The sequence below is a fragment of the Dipodomys merriami genome, unplaced genomic scaffold, assembly GCF_024711535.1.
Source record: "Dipodomys merriami isolate MVZ:Mamm:240054 unplaced genomic scaffold, mDipMer1.0.p SCAF_1, whole genome shotgun sequence".
Taxonomy (NCBI): Eukaryota; Metazoa; Chordata; class Mammalia; order Rodentia; family Heteromyidae; genus Dipodomys; species Dipodomys merriami.
In genome coordinates, this window is record NW_027202270.1 from 58,746,073 (window position 1) to 58,767,704 (window position 21,632).

At 39.6% G+C, this 21,632-nt stretch overlaps 1 protein-coding gene across 7 annotated transcripts in view; it reads right to left on the reverse strand.

Annotated features, from left to right (window-relative positions):
* Kcnj3 (potassium inwardly rectifying channel subfamily J member 3) overlaps positions 1-6,625 on the reverse strand; it is a 155,244-nt gene extending 148,619 nt beyond the window's left edge. For 2 of the 7 annotated variants that reach the window (XM_070023098.1, XM_070023082.1), the window contains exon 1: positions 4,506-5,811. In XM_070023098.1, the coding sequence (XP_069879199.1) occupies positions 4,506-5,210 (705 nt within the window). In that variant the 5' untranslated portion in view covers positions 5,211-5,811. Of the gene's footprint in view, positions 1-3,732; positions 4,142-4,505; positions 5,812-6,305 lie in introns of those variants that run through there. The other 5 variants (XM_070023054.1, XM_070023072.1, XM_070023064.1 and 2 more) reach the window with 5 other exon arrangements.
* Between the last annotated feature and the right edge of the window lie 15,007 nt (positions 6,626-21,632).

A 21,632-nucleotide genomic window follows, 5' to 3' on the forward strand; every position in this document is an offset into this window, starting at 1 on the left:
TGAAATTAATAAAAATCAATTGATTAAAAAAGTCAGCCATACAACATAAAATTGTATAGCATTAAAACAAATTCACATTAAAGTACAAAATATGAAATGAAGACAAAATCTATAAATACATGAGAAAAATGAAAGACTCTTGAGGTCCAGGAATTTCTATGGTTAAAAGATTTAATACAATTTTAATACAGGGCTAAGGATATGGCTTAATGTCAGAGGGCTTTCCTAGCAAGTTTCATGGCCCTGTGGTTGATCCCTTGTGATTCCAAAAAACAAATTTAATTTAAAAAATAAAAAATAAAAGTGTGTCTGGACCTGGTAATGTAACTGAATAGCACAGTTTATTCATGAGGCCCTGAGACCCTAGGTTTAATATCTAGAACTGGGGGAGGGGTGAGTAATGGGGGAAAGAAGCTACATTCTACAAGGAGGATAAATAGTCTAGCAGTTTGAAGACAAGATCTTTTTTTTTTTTTTTTTTTTCTGTTGTCCTGCACTTGACCTCACTGATGTGGAAAAAGCACTCGGAATCTGATTCTGAACATCCATATGAATGAAGAACAGAACAAGTAAATACCAAAACAATATATGTGATGTTAGAAAAGACAGGGAATACAGGAATTCATTCTATTGCCTTTCCATAAATCAAAAAATGAAAATTAAAGGATGCATAGCTAACCTTTTGAGAAAGAAAAATATGACTACTGGCAATGAAATGTAAAGAAATAAAAATATCTTTCTGTGAGAAAAAAATCACCTTTATCCCTTTCAAATTATGTATCTAAAAATAGTAGACTTCATGCTTATGTTTAAAAGTATGTGTAAATATGAGCATATATAATAGAAACCTATAGTCATATATAGGACAGCTTTTAAATAATACAGTTGCAAACTCTTGAATTATTTAATCCTTCCCTTAAAAAGTTGGATGTCTAGAGCAGTCTATAACTATTGTTAGATTAACATGAAGGACAAAGTGATGATTTCCAAATTTTGTTTTCCAACATATGTTCCAGCATTACAACTATATATTTCAACTCCCTAATCCAGGCACTTTAGCTAAATATGTGGAGGGATAATACATTAAATTAACAAAACTATGATAGTAGTTTATAACTATTCTCCAGGTAAGAAAACACAAAAGACATTAATGTTTCAAGATGGATATGATGATAAGATGAACTATTAGCGCTCATCTTAATATAGTACTATAGTTTACTTGTAGCTAAATTATATAATTTTAAAATTTCACTTTTAATTTAAACTTTTTTAGTAGAAAAAATAACTGGCCTTGTCAGGCATGCTGTTAGAATATCTATATTTCATTTCTAAGAGAAATTTCAGTATTTTGTAGTTGAAAAGTAAAGAATAAAGTTCATATGAAGAAATTGTCTTCATATAAGCAAAAAGAAAAATTAAAAATTAACAAAGAATTTTTAAGGTTCCACCAAAAGTTATAGAATTCAAAGGAGTTATTCATGGAAAATCTCAGAATGGCCAGTATTAGAAACTCAATGCATAATCTTACAGTCTTCTCAAGAATCAAAAGTGGTTTTGAATAATTATAGAAAATTCTATGTTCTAACTCATTAAAAAAGCTTTTGTTCCAAAAATAAGGGAACAGCAGTAGAAAAATGACAGGTTATAGACAAAAATATATGAACAGTAATTAGTATCAATACTATCATTAGTATAGTAATGTGTAATAACATATTACATGAGGAATACATAGAGCTAATGGAAAAATATTAAAACTTTGACCTTTGGCAAAGCTTATATCCAATAACAAAGTTAACTGTTTTGAAGTTAACTGTTTTCAAAACAGAAAATAAGAACACCTTGGTTAAAGAAAAATCTCCCCTTTAACTTTTCTGATTATTATCAATTCCTCAATAAAATGTGACTCTTTTTCAATAAATTCTTAGGAATTTCCAATAATTACAAGAGTTCATTTTAATTACTATTCGTACAGAGACAAAATTCAAGCAAAGTACATTATCATTGCTTGAAGTACATTGCTTGAAGAACTACTTATGATTGGCCTTTTACTTCCACAAAAATAAGTGAAAATGTTTACTATAATTTTGTTTAAATATAAATGTAAGACTATGTATTGATCATTTTTAATTCCAATACTGGTATTCTCCTAATAACTTATTAGTAAAAAGATTATAGGAGTACCATTCTACTATCACAATTAAATATTACTTTATCACCTTGTGTTAATATAGTACACTTGCTTCAAATTTTTCAATACTATTAACATTTTTTAATCAAGATGATATATGTGGTACATGGCATCATGTATGGTTTGTGTGCTTTAGATAGACTGTACCATTATATTTCCATATGTGTGTATATGTTTGTGTGTATGACAGGGAGAGAGGAAGAGAGAGATTAATATATGCTATATATTATATATTATATTAATCTATGAGAATAATATATACCATGTCAGATATTACACATATTCTATTCTATATCTACAAATTCAAATTTTTGGGATTTGTCCAAATAAAATTTGATGACATCTAAAAACATCTGAAATATATTGCCTCGGAATTAACTCTGTTTTTATAACTTTAGGTATTTGCAAACCAAATAAGTATAATTTTCAATTTCCACTGGATCAGTCAATATAGTAAACTATTATTTAACAATATTCTCAAACTGGTTATGAACATAGATTCCTTGGGAGAAACTAGGGACTAGACTAAAAGTCAAAGTGTTCCTATCTGCAGAGTAGGCCTAACTTGAAGAAAGATGCTATATTTGGTGTATGTATAGAAATAGACTTATCAATATTATCACTACAATAAACATGTAAGCAGCACAACTGTTTTGCTTGATCTGGCCAACCCCCTTATTTCAGACATTAGTAAATGAAATAATACTCTAAGGTTACCTCTAACAATTGTATGTAGTTCATTATAATTAATTACAAAATAATGTAATATACTCAGATTATTTACTCCTAGTATTTTCATGTGAATATACGTTAGAACAAGGCTGGTAAGTACTTTACCCTTTGATATACAAAATCTCATGCTTCCTAATATAGCAGAGTAAAATATGGTTGTGATACAAAATGACAGGACTGGTGAGTGGCTTTAATTCTGTACTGAGTAACTTAGTCAAAAAGAATTAGAATAAGAAATTATAAGAACAAAAATACTAAAATCCCATAAGGGGAAACATTTTAAAGCCCCTTGTGTCACATTTAACTTAGTTGTGGCTGTGGTAAACAATATATTTTCGTACTGTGAAAATTAAAATTCCAATGGCCAAAATCTCAATTTAAGTAGTTATCAGATTTTCATTTTATCAACATTTCAATTCTGAATCTGGTTGTGGTTTTTTTTATTCAATTATAGATAAGTCTTTTCTCATTTATGACCTATTCATTTGGGGTTGTCATTTTCAATTTATAAACATTTGAAAACTACTAAAGCAAACTCTTCCAAAAAAAGAAGATTGTGGGAGTGGGGAGGGAACAGGAGGAGAGGAGAAGGAGGAGCAGGAGGCATTGTAAATGACATCTAGAGGGAAAACTAGGCTTTAATCCCTCCTCCCCAGGCACCAATTGGATGAGTGAGGGGTGGGGGGTGGACTTGAGTTGTGTGTGTGCTGCTGCCCGGTAATGACTAGGAAGACCTGGCCCTAATAACCACTCTATATGCAATTTGTTTTAGCATTTACACCACTGATGGTAGGAAGCAATCTTCTTTAATGGATGCTGAAAAGCTTCACGTGAAATCTATAATTGACAAAGGCTTCATAGAAACAGGTAATTAAGAATAAAATTATCAAGTGGCTCCACAGGAAAAGCACTCAAGCTTTCACAGAATACTTCTCTAGGAAAATATTTAGTAAAAATAAAAACTTAAAAGGACCAGGTGTGATGTCTTCCACTTTATTAACTGTGCCCTGGGCCTGGGCTTTGTTTAAAAAGATGACCACAGGTGGACTGAAGCTTCTAGAGCCTAGAACAATTGATCCACCTGTTAACATTATTAAGGTCCGTGGAGGGGGTGGGGAAGAAATAAAACACAATAAAGGCAAACCCCAAAGTAAAAGTTGAGGCAAGTTCTTCAGCTCTTCAAAACGAAAGCTGATCCGTCGATGGTTTCTTTTTTAGTATCTGAAGTTTAATAGAGTAATGCCAAGTTGGTAATAAAAGCAAAGCAGGCTGAAAAGCAAAGCAGGCTGGTGACCAGGACAGGGGAACTAATTATCCCTCAAGGCTCCATGGCTCTGCTTCAACGTTACTAGTTCTGAACAGGATCCAAAAGCATCTGAAATGATGCCTATAATTAAGAGCTCAAGAGTGGGTGGGGAAAAGAACAGAACTGCAACTGGGCCTCCCTCCCTCCTTGCCCCTTCAGCCCACCCCCTAAAGAGGTTTACCTGCACAGGTGAATGGGGGGTGGGGGAAGAGGGACTGGAGAGGGCCGGCAGGCTCTGGGTGTCCCGTGGAGGGGAGGGCAGAGGAGGGGAGCACTTACTTTGAGCAGCTTACAGCGGATCTGCGCTGAGACCATGTGGCTGTTGCGCAGGTTGCCCACTCGGAACATGAGCGTGAGTTTCCCGTCCCTCATGGAGATCACCGCGTGCTCGCTGAACATGAGGGTCTCCGCGCGCTTCTTGGGCTGGGACATCTTGATGAACATGCAGCCGATGAGGAAGGCGTCCACGATGGAGCCCAGGATGGACTGGAAGAGGAAGAGGATGATGCCCTCGGGGCACTTGTCGGTGATATACCGGTAGCCATAGCCGATGGTAGCCTCGGTCTCGATGAAGAAGAGGAAGGCAGAGGGGAAGTTGTAGACGTTAGCCACGCAGGGCGTGTAGTTGCCGACGTGGGCTTTGTTCAGGTCGCCTCGGGTATAAGCGATCACCCACCACATGGACGCCATGAAGAGCCAGGCCACCGTGTAGGTGAGGATGAAGATGAAGAGGTTCCAGCGCCACTTGAGGTCCACCAGCGTGGTGAAGAGGTCCGAGAGATAACGGCTGGTCTCGCTGCCCAGGTTTCCGTGCTGGACATTGCACCGACCGTTCTTGTCCACGAACCGCTGCCGCTTCTTCTTGGGTACCAGCTGCTGCTGCTGCGGGCCCTGCCCCGGTCCCTGGGGCTGCAAGCCAGAGCCGCTGGACGAGGTGGTCACTACCTGGTAATCGTCCCCAAATTTCCTTCGGAGTGCAGACATAATACGGAGGGGCGAGCCAGATTCAAGCGCGAAGCGAAGGCGCTGGAGCCAAGCGCTGCAAACCAGCACCAAAAAGGAGGTGGGAGCGGGGGGGGGGGGGGGGAGGGCGGGAGGGAGGAAGGGAAGGAGGGAAGGTGGGGGCCAAAGCAGGCGCTTTTTTCCCCGAGCTTTGGGGGGAGCGGGGGTTGGGGCTGGGGGTGGGGGAGAAACGCACCCAGCGCAGGAGCGGCGATCTCTTGCCCCGCGGCTAGTGCCTCTCCTCCCCCGGGACGGAGATCGGCGTTTCCAAATTGAGTCTTAAAACATCAACATGAAAAAGTGTTCCCGGGCACTCCAGGCAGGAGGGACTCGAGGACCGGAAACCCCCGCTACAATTTTGCCTTCCAGCAGCTTCGCGCGGCTCCTCTTTTCTTTCCCCACCTCTGGCATGCCGGGGCCACCTCTCTTACCTTATCCTTCACCACCTGGAAACTGACTGTTGAAAAGCAACGATTGGCCAGCAATTCCCACCTCACCTGCCAACTCGCCAGACTGCCAGAGCTGCACTACCTGCTTGGACCAGACCCTCCCACCCCCTCCCTTCTGCACCCCAATCTCCCGCTCCCCCCCGTCCCCCCGCCCCCCCCCCCCGGGGAGAGGTCTTCGTGGCTCCCCTGGGCGCTCGGGCCGCCTATCTTTTAGCCAAAATCCCGCCCAAAGGCATGTCTGCAGGGCCAGCGATGCAACGCCTCCCCCCCCCCCGACCCACGCCCCGCTGGGTTCAGAATCCCCTGGTGGGCGCGAGCGGCCACGAAATCCTTGGAGCGGACCTTCAAGTCCCCCGCCCCGCTTAAAAACACCCCCGCGCGCAGGCCGGGGTGCGGAGCCCCGCACTCGCCCAGCGGGAGAGCGCAAGAGGCAGCGCCGCACTCGGCAGCGGCAGCCTGGCCTCGCACCCTGAGCTTAGGGCCGTTTTCCCACTTCCTACTTTTCCTAGTGGACCTCGATGGGCGCCCGAGCAGGTCCTTCGGGCTGCGTGCGTCCCCGACAGCCCACACTGTCCTCAGAAAAATAAATTAAGAAATAAATTCCTGCCGCGCCGGGCACTGAACTAACCGGGACACCGGACTCTGGGGTTCCTTGGCGCGGTGTCCTCTTTTCCAGGCAGATCCGTGGTGTGGCTGCTGATGGACAAGGTTCCAGCCTTGGGCTTCGGATCAGACTTTCGGGTTCAACACGAGCACCTCTCTCCAGCTCTTCCTATGCCTGGCGGTAGAAACCTTTGCCTCTTGCTTCCTAGGTCCACTACTCCCGGCCCGCGCCCCGGTGGCCCCGGGTAGAGGACGCGAGGCGCTAGCAGAGGCGGCGGGAATGAGGTGTGTGTGCTGGAGCGTGAGATCAGCTGCAGAGCCGCGCTAGCCCCGCCTGTCCCTGCCTTCCCCCACGGCTCCACCAGCCCCAGTTGCACCTCCGCGCCTCAGTTGAGCCTGCAGTGTCTGGCAGCTCAGGGAAAGCTAGCCCCTCCAATGAGAAGCAGCTATAAATCTGCTCCAAACGTCAGCCAACTCTTCTTCCTCACCCCCTTCCCCCACCCAACCGCCTTGCATCAGTCAGAAAGCCCCCAACAAGCAGCAAATCCTGCTCTCTGAAAGAAGTACAGTATGTTTCTACAAGTAGGGCCCTCATTTCCATGGATGCCCGCAGCTTGGGGGACGCATCATAAACAGTGATCCCAACTGGCTAGGAGATGGGCATTTTCAGAACTCAGAATTACAAAAGCCAAGCAGCCTTTGGATACCAACAGAAAACGGAGGGGATAGATAGGAAAGCTGCCAATCCTTTCGGAAAATGGCTCTATTAGAACGGCTCAGCATATCTGGAGTTTATATGTGGCTGTAAATGAGGGAAGAAGGCTAGATTTTAATGGCCCCAGACAGCCAGTGAACTTAATGGAGGGACAAAGTGCAGAAATAATTAATATATTGTCCATGAGTAAATGCCAGCTTATTTACCACATCTCAAGTTTGGTTTAAAATAACATAGAATCTTATTGCCTATTTCTTTCAGTCCAGACACATAAAATTGACTGTATTAGAAAGTTGACCGGTCATATTGTTAGAAAAAGTAAAGAGGTGTTGCTAGAATACTATGTAAGGGGAAATACCCAATCACTCCAATTCTCTGCTAATCGGCCCTCCACTTTACCTCCCTACCCCTAAAACTTAGTGCAGGCAAGTGTGTGTGTCAGCTTGTCAGCCCTTAGCAGAGGACTCTTGCACTGTCCTTTTATTAAAACATCGAGTTCCAGTTACAGATGCTTTTCCTGCAAGCTCTCTGATAAGAGGTCAGTAATTCTCTGTTATCCTTCCAGATTACATAAGAAGGGAAAGTGACACCACTGTGAGAAGTGAAAGCTGTTCTGATCCTGGAATCATAAGACCTGATTTGAATCCTGACAGAGTCCTTTACAAACTGTGTGACCTTGAGCAAGTAGCTGAACTTCTTTGAGCTTCAGTTTAAACTGTGTTTTGGACATGGCACAGGCCTGTAGTCCTAACTACTCAGGAGGCTGGGTTTGAAGCCAGCTGGGCAGCAAGTTCAAGAGACTGTTATCACTAATTAACCACCAAAAAGCTAGAAAAGGAGCCTGTGGCTGAAGTTGTAGAGCACCCTGAGTAAAAAATGTTCAGTACCCAGGCCCCCTAGGACACACACACATACACACACAGAGGTAATTTAATTTACTATTTTCCTAATGTGGATATGAAGAAAAGAGATTGAATGTGGCTTTGTAATCTCTGTTCTGAAGAATGCTATAACTAGGCTATAACATTTCAACAAAGCCAAGAAGAGATTATGAAGAGTTGGCACCATGCTGTGACCTAACCAATATTACCATCTCATCTCTGACCACTACACCCTGCCCTGGCTCACTATGCCCTTGTCAAGATGGCTTCTTTCAATTTCAAATCAAGGCATAGACAACCCTGGCCATCTGCATATCTGCTGTGTCTAACTACAAGGTTCTTGACCTGACATACTGGCTCCTGTAGTCAGGGCTCTCAGTCTAACTGCATCATCCTCTTCTGGGTGACTTTCCCAAGTGTACCAAGTCCTCTTGTCACATCCACCATCTTCATAATATCTTCTTCTGGCTGCTATTTTCTTCATGTGTTTGATGTCTCTCTCCCTCATTAAGAATTAAGCCATAACAGAATCATAGTAATATATTTATAATTATATAAATGTGGTTTACTTATATAATTTATACACTAAAGCATACATATGTTTATACTTACATAGCTAGAGGGTTATAATTATTTATCATTTATATACTAAATTATATGTATGTACTTACATGATAAACTAAGAGAACTTGGAAACATAAAGACAGAAAAATTTCCCATGTGTATTAACCTTTAAAACTGACATTTATCCAGATCCCGTTATTTTTATTTTGATCTAATATCTTTCAAACTATCCCCCTACCCACCTCATATTTATATAATACCAATAGACATCTTTAAGACTGCATTTCATTTCAGATCAAAATAAGTAATTTTCTGTTTTTTTGTTTGTTTTTTGGTTTTGTCGGTAATGGGTCTTGAATTCTGGGCCTGGGCACTGTCCCTGAGCTCTCCAGCTCAAGGCGATTGCTCTACCACATGAGCCACAGAGCCACTTCCAGCTTTCCTGTGGTTTATTGGAGATAAAAGATTCACGAACTTTCCTGCCTGGACTGACTTTGAACCATGATCCTCAGATCTCAGCCTCCTGAGTAGCTAGGATTACAGGCGTGAACCACTGGCGTTGGCTTATTTTTCTGATTTTTATTCATTCATTTCCTTTTTCAAATTGTTCTAGGTAGTATTACTAGATCTACTGCCTTAAAAGGATTCAGGTGGACCTGTTGCAACAATGAGAAGTACAAATTGTCATGTCAAAAAACGAGCTTTACAATGTCGGTGGGGGGGGGGAAGGATTGGGTGGGGGGGAAGGGGGAGGCTGGGAAGGGAGGTGAAGGGTAAACAAAGGAGGAGGCTGCAATGCTTGGTAAGAAATGTACTCATTATCCTGCCCATGTAATTGTAACCCCTCTGTACAGTATGTTCACAAATAAAATAAAATAAAATAAATGAATGTATATTTAGTTCTGGAATAAAAGGCAAAGTCTCAACTACTGTTTGTTTTCTAAATATTCTCTTAAAATATGTCTTAATGAAAAACATCTTTGCCATTTACTAGCAACCAAATTTATAAACAAATAAGTTTATGCATTAAAAATCACATTCTGGTCCAATTTTCTGATTTTACAAATGTACCAAACAAGGCTACAAGAGTAAATGACTTGCTCAATGTCACAAGGCAGTTAAGTGGAGACTGACATTTGAACCCAATGCGTAGGTCTTCAGGACCTACGTGCTCCATCATCCTCTGACCAAGAGTCTGCACTCTTTGCATCTAACCCACAGCAAAGACCTCCCTCCTCTGTATACCATATTCCCACTGATGCTGAAGCCTATCCAAATAAAACCACTAACCAAGACCTCCAAATTTTTTCTACCTCTGTGCCCTACATTAACTTCACTTACTCTCATTTCTTATCACACTAGTGTCTTATCATTTCATCCAGACACCAGTATGCAAGAACAGCAAAGAATTTCTCCATATTATGTCTCAGTTACCACCTCTTCCACGCAGTTTCTCTTCTTCCCCATCAATACCTGTAACCTATCCTTTATGTACTCACATTTCAGCAGATTCATCATGTAGCATTTTTTGCACATTCTAGCTAACAATTCTGCCTAGGATTTACTTATATTCCTCCTGTGAAAAAGAGCACATCCTCCTAGTCCTAGTATTCCTATCTACTACTCTATCTAGATTCCAGTGATGCATCCTAGCCCCATAAATGCTAGCATGTAAGAGAGCTCTGGAGATAACCCACGTACAAATGTCTAACTTTAAGGTGTCAGGCAACACACTTGCAACTTTAAGGGCAGTACTTATACTATGTAGCTAGAAAAAATGAAGCAGAGATCCCAAAACACATGTGCTTGTTTACAAGGTCTCTATTATAAGAGACAAACACTGATAAGTTAATTTTTTTCAGGATGCCATCATATCATTCTTTAAATGTAACAGAATCTTTGACCTCCTTGTGACATTGAGTCCAACTCCCTGAAAATATTTTCAGATGAATCCAACTTGTCTTTTTCTGTGAGGACAGCTGCTCCCAAGATGAAGTTCTGGAGGGCAGCCAGCACCATGGTGCCAAGGCCAAGTGGTATGTGTGGGGAACGAATGACAGAAAGCCATCTAATCAGGTGCTTTTGGATGAACTGAGGTCAAACAATTTAAGCACAGTGGGTAAAAGGCATGAAAAGCATATAATTTCAGGCCAGACTACAAAAGCCAAAAGAAAATGTGAAAAATAAAAGTGCAAAACAACTATTTAAATGGCATCTAACATTCAAAGATAAGATGTTAGAATGTATGTACACTAGCATAGAGTTCATGGGCACAGGTGGACCCATGAGCTATATTTAACAACAAACTCAGATAAGAGCAATTTAGATATTTATTCTGCCTAGAAAGAACTTCTGGCACTGTCTTGTATGCTGTGTTCAAAATTAGCAGTATCATGAATAACTGTAACTTCAAAACTAAAGGATATAATTTTGTATTTTACATTAAGCAGGCATGACTTTGTACCTGCACTCATGCTATTATGTAATTGAACAGTGTGAGGAAAGAGTATATCTAATATAAAAGAAAAAAACCTCTGCCCTGAGAAGTCCAAATTCTAAAAATGACTTAATCGGCCAACTGTGACAAAAGCAAGGCTTTGAACATATCAGTATACCTGAAGTCTGTCTTCTTGTCACTCACTTCTGTCACTGTGACTAGCCATGTGACAGTCTGCATGGCCAGAGATAATAATTACTCTTGGAAGACAATTATTTTATATTTTAATAAGGAGAATAATTCCTAACTCTGCCATTTTTCCAAAAGTACAATGCAAAGGTTGGCAACACTGGTTATCTAACACTTTCATGTATCAAAAGATGACACTTTCCCATTGCTACCATAAGGTTTGCTATATCTGGGAAGAGGTCACTGTTTGAAATTCTACATGCAATTTGGGGAAACAGAATGGTGTTCCTTTTTTAAAAAAAAAAACCCATCCTAAAAAAGAATACTGAAGTTATTTTTTCTCTTGCCAAAAAAAGGAAGAAAAAATGAAAAGGAGAAATCAGTTGGAGATTTGATTGCACAGACTTGAGAACAGAGGCATTGCCAAACCATGGCAGATGACTCACGGAGCCTTTAATCGTAGCTCCAACCCTGGCCTCTGTGTGTGGATTCAGGGAGAAGCAATAAAACCATTGGCACTCAGAGGCCACTTATTTAGTAAGATGTTCCTGACTTACCCTTTCTTTACTGTGGAGATGTACCTTCTAGTACTCTGCTTTATGGAAATAGAGAAGGACAATATTTTTAAAAATTCTTCTGGAACTCAATTTTTAAAAGAATAATTGGAGCTAGAGATGAGGCTCAAAATATCAAGAAAAAAAGTTAATGATTTCCTACTCTTAGCCTTGTTAGTGACAGTTATATTTCTAATGATTTCTATTGAGACACTAAAGATGTCTCAGATTCACAATGTGCATAGGAATGTTGCTTGTATCAATATCACAGCCATTTACTATACATACAACATGCATCTGTCACTATGCCAGGAGCTATGCAGGTCTGAAATGTTGAAGACATGGTATCAATGAAATTATCACCACTAGTATTAAGACAATACTAATAATTCAACTCAGCAAATTTTTAGAGGAAGAGGATTGCTTTATTATCAGTCAGAATAAGTGCCTTTATGAAATTCTGTTCTTTCTAATAGGAGTTTTTCAATTTTTTTCCAACTGGAATCAGTTATATTTATTCCATATTAATTATCTCTACCCAAAATGCACTGTTTTAGAACTTTGAAAATTTTAATAACAAAATTCATGTGGGATAAGATTTCTGTTAGAATCAAATAAGAAAGAATTTATATGTGCATTATAGAAACTTCCAAACATGTATTAAAGTACTAAGAAGAAAAAGAATTATGAGCAATATCATCTGGTTTTCTACATCTGTGAATATAGGAGAAATTGAAGTTATTTTCCAACAATTAGGAAATAGCAATATACTATTGTAAAATTGTTTAAAAATATTTTAAAAGATCAAGTCAGATTGCAATCTTACCAGTTCAGTTAACCTGGGAAGCAGATACTGATGAGTAAGAGGCTTCCTAGAAGGTAATGCCTATGAATGGTAAAAGGGGAAGTAATGAGAGGAAGCAGACAGTCTTCCACGAGAAAGCAGATCTGATGCCCTTGTTCTATGGTTTGAATATAAGTATTTCTTCTAGAGCTGCATATGTTGAAATTTACTTGCATGGTCTTATAAAGGTGGAAACTAAATTTGATTGTGTGATTAGACATGGGGATATTAGGACAGCTTTAGGGTTATATAAGGTCATCAAGATGGAACCCCTATCATTGAGTATTGATGACTATGTAATAAGAGAGATAGGGAGATGAAAGAATATGGACATTTATTTGCATTTCTGTGTCTTGCTGTATGATACCCTGTACTAATTTAGGAGTAGCAGCAAAAAGACAATCATCCCATGCAGGCCTGGGAACCTCTAGAAACTGGGAGCCAAAGAGAACTTTTCTTTAAAAAGTTGCCTAGTATTTTGATACTTACTAATAGTTCTGAAGCTAACTTATCCATTAAAGGAAGCTGGAGGGGGCTGGGAAGTTGGCTCAGTGGTAGAGCGCTTGCCTTGCATGCCTGAGGCCCTGGGGTCAATTCCTCAGCACCACATAAGCAAAAAGAAAAAACCTGGAAGTGGCGCTGGGACTCAAGTGGTAGAGCGCTAGCCTTGAGCTGAAATGCTGAAGGACAGTGCCTAGGCCCAGAGCTCAGGCCCCACGACCGGACCCAAAAAATAAATAAATAAAATAAAGTAAGCCAGAAGGAGTAATGAAAGTGTCTTAAACTATTTTGTAAATTAGATAAAAAGTCCTGGCTAAGTTAATGGGATGAACTAGAGCACAGATTACCTAAATTCAGAAGAAATGCAATGATATGAATAACTCACTAAATTGTCTCCAGAGCTTAAAACACTGCATAAAAAGTGGAAAAGTCCCATCGCTGCAGCCAGTTAGCTAAGTGCCCTCTTTCTAGCTGAAGGGCAAGTTCTTATTACAGAGAGATGCAGTGCATATAACTCAATGAGTCAGAGGAATTGGAATTTATTAGTATTTCACCAAATGTTTCTTATTCAGAGCTAGGAATACTTTCATAATCTAACAAACTGATTCTTGAACAGTTCAATCATGTTTCCTTTTTTCCTGGTATAATCACATGAGCCCTTTCGGCCTAAGAAGGAAATGTGTTGATCATAAGTTTGACTATAACAGGTAAGAAAGAATACATCTCTTTAAGTTCCTTTACTGTTCTCAAATACTAAGATTGCATGATTGCGGAGGTGAATAAAGCAGAGCACAGTAAATCAAGTGACAAAGGAGTGGGAAACAACAGTCAAAGACCTCAGGGCAAGAAACCCAGGTTAGAACAAAAGGGAAAACCATGACTGCAATTTTGTGAAGTTGTACTCCCATGTATACAGTTCCCAGCTGCATATTAGAAGATCTTTAGACATCTCTCTAGATCAGTTATATTATATGCACTTTGGGCAAGGACTCAGAAAAACAGTATTCTTGAAAAGCTCCTGCTACATCTGACCGCAAAGCTGAGATTGGGCAAGTCTGCTGTATGGGTACTGAACATACATTGGTAAAGTAATTTCCCTAGGAAATGTTACACACTGAAACACTATTGATCTTTAAGTTCTGAGAGCCTTTATCCTTTGGTGCCAAAAAGAAGAGAGTGGGGATTAGCAAACTCTGGCTCTTTCTCTCTTACAAGTCACCAGAATTCAGCAAGTATGGATGCAAATTTGGGGTAACAGAAACAACTTCCACTCAATTAAAAAGTACCTAAGCAAAACAGGGCCCATTTTGCTTTGACTATAACTGAAACCATACTCACCACTCACACAGTCATAAATAATAGACACAAAGCAGGGAACACTGGGGCCACTTTGTTATTAAGCCCATAAATGTTGTGAAATCTTTAATTAATAATGTTTCTGGTTTCTCAGTAAAAGTTCTATCTTTATAATCCGTTTCAAGATTATGTCTTATATTTTCTGGAAAGATGGATGGAAGGAAGGAAGGAAGGAAGGGAGGGAGGGAGGGAGGAAAGAAGGAAAGAAAGGAAGGAAGGAAAGAAGGGAGGGAGGGATAGAGAGAGGGAGGGACAGAGAGAGGGAGGGACAGAGAGAATGAAAGAAAGGAGGAAAGGAGGCAAGGGAAGGAGAACATTTTAAATTATCACTTCATTGACTACTTAGAAGCCAATGGAAGAGAAAAATCATTGTGTGGACTCCATGACAGACAGGCAAACTGCAATCAACTACTTTGACTCTTCAATGCATATAACAAAAGGCAGGTGAAGAGTAATTGCAGAAATAATTAAAAAATCACTAGAAAGTGGGATGTTATTTTTACACATTCATGTGTTGAATTCCTTCCCGGTTTTTCTCAGGAAAATGTTAACAGTCATTGTCAGCTAGCTTTTCACTTGGGGAAAAAATACCTGTTTCTCTTTTACCCTCTTAAATGGTGACATAAATTTCTTCTCCTTCATAATTACCTACAAGTTTGCCAATCATCTTCAGGATTCTCTAGGAAATCACAGAAGATGCCTAGATATTATTTCAGGAGTTGGGCGGAAATTTATTAAAATTGTCCACTTACTTATTATGCGCTCCTTCTTTTTACATACAAAATGAGTGTTTAAGGAATATAAACTTCAGAAGTTAAATTATCAAGTACTGATCAAAATTGACAGAAAAAATAGTAACTGTAAGGCTAGGATGTAGTTCAGTGGCAAAACACTTGCCTAGGAAGTGCAGTGTCCTAGGATGGATCCCCAGTACCGAAAAAGGAAAGACAAAAAAAAAAAAAAAGATAATTACTCTATGCAATACCATAGGAAGCATATGTCTATTTTATTATCCTATAGGTAAAGTTGTATTTCAAAAACATCTTGGTTCTGCATCATTGCTTCTGAATGATTTCCTAACATTTTTTTCTCCTTCTCTCATCTCAACTAATTAGGAGTCCATTCTGTGAACACAAAGTCATGGAAAGACTTTTAAAAATGAGTCTATTTCTCTGTTAGAAAAAAAGAAACGAATGGACATTATCAGTCTATTAAATACATAGAAAGATGGTTGCTGTTCCACTTTTACATTCCTGTAGGGTTTCTGCTTTACATCAAACTAAAAGATCCAAAAAGGGCTAAAAGCATGTTGCAAAGTTACCAAGTAATGAGCTAACTTTGTAACTTTGTAGATGAGGAGAAAGTCCTTTTTGCATAATTACTTTAGTAAAATCAAAGAGGTATGAAACAATTAGGAGATGGGAAATGGAGGTCAGATCCCATTTGGCACCTTCAGTCAAGTGCATATTCATTTTCATATTCTGAGAGGCTGGAACTGCGACTGATGAAATGTCCTCACATATTCTGTCAATGTCAGGATACAAACATCACCAAATAAACCCTTGTGTCAAAATGTCACATAGTGATTATTTATGCTTCTTGACAACACCAGTGAGTGACAAGACTGCCCCTATGGCTGTGAGAGGTTGCATACCAATTGTTACAGGTAACATAGATGGACAATGTAGTCATCAGAACTCATTTAAGCTGATTCAATTAATTAGGTACTTTAAAAGTGACCAATACAATAAATGCTATTGTGATTCTCCTGAAAAACCTATTGTCTAAACAGCTTAATGCAAACCATTTCATAATTAGCATGCATCTCTGATTTCTGCTATCAAGTAGGTATTCACACTGAAAGGGAAGTGTCACTTATTTTTCTTCTTTAATTGTTATTGTTTTGCAATTTTCTCCTAAGATTGGATTTGGAATCTGCAATTTAGGGAAGAATGAAATAACTTACAAGTCTGGATAACACAGAACAAGTCCAATAACATCTTAGGAAGATACAAAGTAACTAAGACTCTGGTTGACTCTTGAATTCCATATTGTCTCTCCTTTCAGTTCTTAGTGGAGAGCAAGAGACAGAAAAAATGATGAATGGGAGAAAAGTACACATTGTCAAAACATTAATCAAATCTAGCAGTAAAATCTGTAAGGTAACTATAAATGTGTTATATATCTTAAATGTTAAAGACTGATAAAGAATTATTAAAGAGTATTATTTTTAATAATATATTATTAACCATCCTGCAATAGTTGATTCAATGTATACTTATAAAGTATAATATTAAGTATATCTTTAAAAAAGTATATCTATTAAGAGTTTGGCAGACCTGCACTTTGGTTTTCTTATTGTTAAATATGAGACAGAAAAGGCACCAGCCTTCATGAGGCCATTTAATGGAAGGATTAAAGGAGAGCATCTGCAGAGACAGAGATGTGAAGATCTGGCACAAAACATTTTTAAGGTCAATCAAAAATATTTTCACAAGTTATCTTTATATGAAAGTTTGGTCCACATGAAGAACCACTAATTTGGTAATACAAATGACAAAAGTGATTTTGGAGCTGCAGAAATACACTAAAATAAATACAATTATTAACTTTTAAAAGATGTCCACTGTATTGTCCTTTCTTTATATTATGGGTTAATAAGTTTCAAATTATGCTTTCTTAACATAAATAAAAATGTGCTTGCTTTTATTCCTTAACCACTACCATTTTCATATTAGTCTCTTAATGGTGACTGTGTCTGAAATTACCCCATACTGTATCTCTGCTCTTCTTAATTCAACCTTGCTCATAATATCTGCCCAGGGAGAAGATGTAAACACATTTGCCACCCTATTTAACTTCTTTGGAAAATCTTAACTTTGTATAGAGAACAATTGGGCTTACACAGTCCAAAAGTAAGCCAGCATCTCCCACCCAGTCTCAACAATACCAACAAAACTATGTCAAGCAAAACAACAAAAACATGTCCCTTAAAATTTTCTGTACTAAAATGTTGAAGTAGTTATTCATCAGAATACATTTTAGGAAATGAATTTGTCAGGCTCTGGGACACCTAACAGTGGTTGGAAAATGAACAGTTTGTTATCTCTGCAAGGGGAGAAGAAGGGCTGAGGAAAGGGAAAAAGAAGGAGCTGAGAGTTATGAATATGAGCTCTACATTAGGGAGACTCTTCATGCTGGAAGGCCATTCCTCGCCAGACAGTCTTTAGTATAGGGCAATGTTCCTTGGTCTATGATTGTTATTGAGGTCAATGGCATGCCAATCTCTATGTCCACTTTGATATACAGCAAAGCAAAGGTGGCACTTGGTACAAGTGAAAGTAAAGAGACTCAAAAGAAATAAATAAAAATTCAAATCACATAGGCTTTGGACTAGTTAAGGCCATCGAGTTCAAATCAGGTTAGAATAATTCTATGAGAGGCAATGAACCTTAAGATTAAGACTCTTTCTTTCTTTCTTTCTTTCTTCTTTCCTTCCTTTCTTTCTTCCTTCCTTTCTTTCTTTCTTTCTTTTGTCTTTTGTGATACTAGAACTTAGCTTTTACCTTGAGACCAGTGCTCTACCACTTTAAGCCACAGCCCTACTTGAAGTGTTAAGTGGAGATAAGTGGTTAAGTGGAGATAAGAATCTCATAGTCTTTCCTGTCCAGGCTGGCTTTGAATCTTAGTGCCAGGTCTCAGCCTCCTGAGTAGCTAGGATGTCAGCAGTGAGCCACCAGTGCCAAGCTTGACCTTATATTTATGACATTGACTTAGATTGGTTTCTTTGAAAATATTTTCTTCACCAAGCCAAAGAGATCGGCCACTTGCCAACTAAGATTTTCACCACTAAGATATCACTATACTCTGCATGGGTTACAAATTGACACAACTCTAATAGGAAGACTTTGAAATTCAGAGATAAGGATGGGTCAAAAAATAGCTAAGCAAATAACAGTTAGCAACATTCATGGAGTGTTTCAAATAATGACTTTTGGAAGAAAATCCACCTAACATAACAACGCACATTGAAATCAATGCTATTTAAAGGTAAAATAGGTGTTCTATAAAAAGTGCCACTGACATAACGTCTGTGCATCTCATTGTTGCAATGGGTCCACAACAATGAGATGTACAAGACATTAGGTTGAAAAACGAACTTTACCACTTTGGTGGGGGCGGGGGGTGAGATGGGAGGGCAGGGATGGGAAGGGGAAACTAAGGAGGAGGCAACAATGCTTGATAAGAAATGTACTCATTTCCTTGCCCATGTAATTGTAACCCCTCTGTATGGTATTTTCACAATTAAAAAACTTATTATTATAAAAAAGTGTCACTGATACTTCAATTCAAACAGTATAGAAAGTTTTGACTTTAGTTTTTGCCTCAAATAAAAGCAAAATATTATAGCAATGATCCACTCATGTGAGTACACTTATGCATACACACACATGCACACATATACAGACATACCCAACACACATGTATGTGCATACATGCACACTCAGAAGCACATATAAATGTAAAAAGATAGATATACATAAACCTGTACATTCATATGTACATACATATGAACAAGTAGGCACATACATAGATTCACACACATATAACCATTCACACACATGCACATTTTCACACATATGCACACATACACACAGAGAAACCTCCTGAGAAACACTAGGTACAAATTCTAGTGCAAGAGAATTTCATTTTCAAAAGCAGGGACACTCTAAAATAGCAAATACAATCTGACAAACTATCATCTTGAGAATGGCAAGGGTAAAATCTTACCCTGAGAGTATGTTTTCCCATACTGTCTATTCCCTATCAATTTGCAAGAAGTTAGGAGTTAGGACTGTAGGAATAGCAAAGTTACTGATAACAGTGACCAGTACTAAATACCTTGTGGCCTTAGGCAGAACTGTGATTGAAAATTGGAAAAAATAATACTTTTGGAAATATCATAAAACAAAGGAATGGAAAGAGAAAGGCAACTATTTCTATTGAAGCTGGACTTTAGCCCCAAATTCCACCTATTTATATCCATCTTCATTGTGGTGTCCAAGAGAAATCTGAACCCACTACTGGGTTCTGAGGAGCAAATTTTATCTCCCATAATTTTCTGGAATTTAACAGTTGGAATAAAGGGGCATGGAGAGAGGGAGACATGCCGATATCATTCCCAAATGTGTCCACACAGGATTCTCTCACATTTGAGATGGCACAAACTTGACAAGAGCAAATTGCTTGAGGTACTGAAGAGCTCATGAAAAACCAAAGTCTCTCTTTCAAGGAGAAGGAGTTAAGCCCAGTAGCCAGCAGCAAAGCCTTAGTCACCAAAGGCTGAGCAATTCTGCCATGTGTTGTTCCTCACACTCAATGTCTCTCATCCAGACTTCGATGGCCTAACACAATGCATGAATCTTACAGATGTGCAGATGGGAAGGATTCCAATGAAAATGGAAAATGGCAGTTTCATTAATATTTCTGTCTTTAAAAAGGTGACTCTAAGTTACTTGCCTTGGTAACTACAGTGAAATAAGCAGACACATAGCAGGGAAGGGAAGAAAATTATTTCGAAAAGGCTTGCTTTCAGAACATCGGCACTCCGGGCTGGGAAGGTGGCTCAGTGGTAGAGTGCTTGCCTTGCATGTATGAGGTCCTGGGTTCGATTCCTCAGCACCACATAAGCAAAAAGAAAAAAGCCAGAAATGGCACTGTGGCTCAAGTGGTAGAGCACTAGCCTTGAGTTGAAGAGCTGAGGGACAGCGCCCTGGCCCAGAGTTCAGGTCCACGACCGGACCCCTCCCACCCACCCCCCAAAAATACAAGAATATAGGGACTCAAACAATGCTCTTATTCCAGCTTCCTGATTGGGTAGAAGTGTATTCCAGGTGAATCCCTGCACCTGGTACCCAGTAGGAGCCGATCTGATCCCATCCTGAGGTTTTCAAGAGGGCTCAAGAGAACGGACAAGAGTTCCATGAGCACTCTTCCCTTCTCTGAGAAGACAGAGTAAGTAAAAGTAAAAATCTGTTACTTGGTCAGACTTCAACTATACATCGACAATAATTAGTTGACACCATTCTCATTTGGTCCAGCCACTCTGAAAATGTGATGGATGCTGGAAACCCTTCATTTAAAGAAAAGATTGCAATTAAGTGGTAACAATAAAGAAGTTATGCCCCAGTCGGATGCTGGTGACTCACGCCTGTAATCCTAGCTACACAAGAGGCTGAGACCTGAGGGTTGCAGTTCACAGTCAGCCCAATAAGGAAAGTCTGTGAGACTCTTATCCCCAATAAACCAACAGAAAAACAGAAGTGATGATGTGGCTCAAGTGGTAAAGCACTTGCCTTGAGCTAAAGAGCTGAGGGACAGCACTCAGGCCCAGAGTTCAAGCCCCACAACCAACCAAAAAAAAGAAGAAGAAGAAGAATTTATTTCCCAAATGGCTTTGTCTGGTCTTTATGCTTTTAACTCCCAACGGAAAGTGGGGTGGTGGCGGAATAGTCACAATCTCCTCTATCAATTATATGATATTCTGTCATTGGTCCTTCTGGAATAATTCTGTCATCTCACATTTGCTGAGTAGAAAGAAAAAAGAAAGCTCCAATGTATAGGTATGCCTACTTTATTTAGGGTGAAAAGTAGGTTATAGGACAAAGATGAGAAGGTACAGTTGAGTCACCCAGAATGGCACTGTTTTGAAGGAAAATGCACTTGGACATCAGGAGCTGACTTTCTCAAGCAGAGTCACAGGCCACAGCCTTGATCTGATAATGGTTGTGGCTCTACATGAATGACCCATGGGGCAACAGACTGCCAAGTATAGTGGGTTCATGAGGTGACAGAGACCTAGCTTCTGTCTTGACCCAGTGTTCATGGGACAGGACTTGTTCTCTTGGGAAATAGTTGTTTTTATCACAAAATAGTCTTAGTCACTAGAAAGGGAATGTCAAGCAGAGAAAGCCCTATGCTAGATGGTCCCAGATGCAGCCATGGTATGCAAGTGCTAAGCCATTGATTCTGACCCACAGCGATTTGCACCAGCAGTTCCAAAATGCCCATTCCTGTCATCTGCTAGAGTTTGCTTCCCATTGTCCCAGACTCATGAAGTGACAAAGAACTAAGAAGCCTCAAACCTCAAGTCATTCTAGCTTTTTTGACAGAAGATTTCCCATTTTGAAGATGTTTTGAATGTTCCTTTGACTACCTTAGGATTCCCCCACTGCTGCTCTGAAACCAGCTGGACTCTGCTGTCTTCCAGTATCTCCTGCAGCTCCTGCCTTTGAGAATACCTCTCCCGCC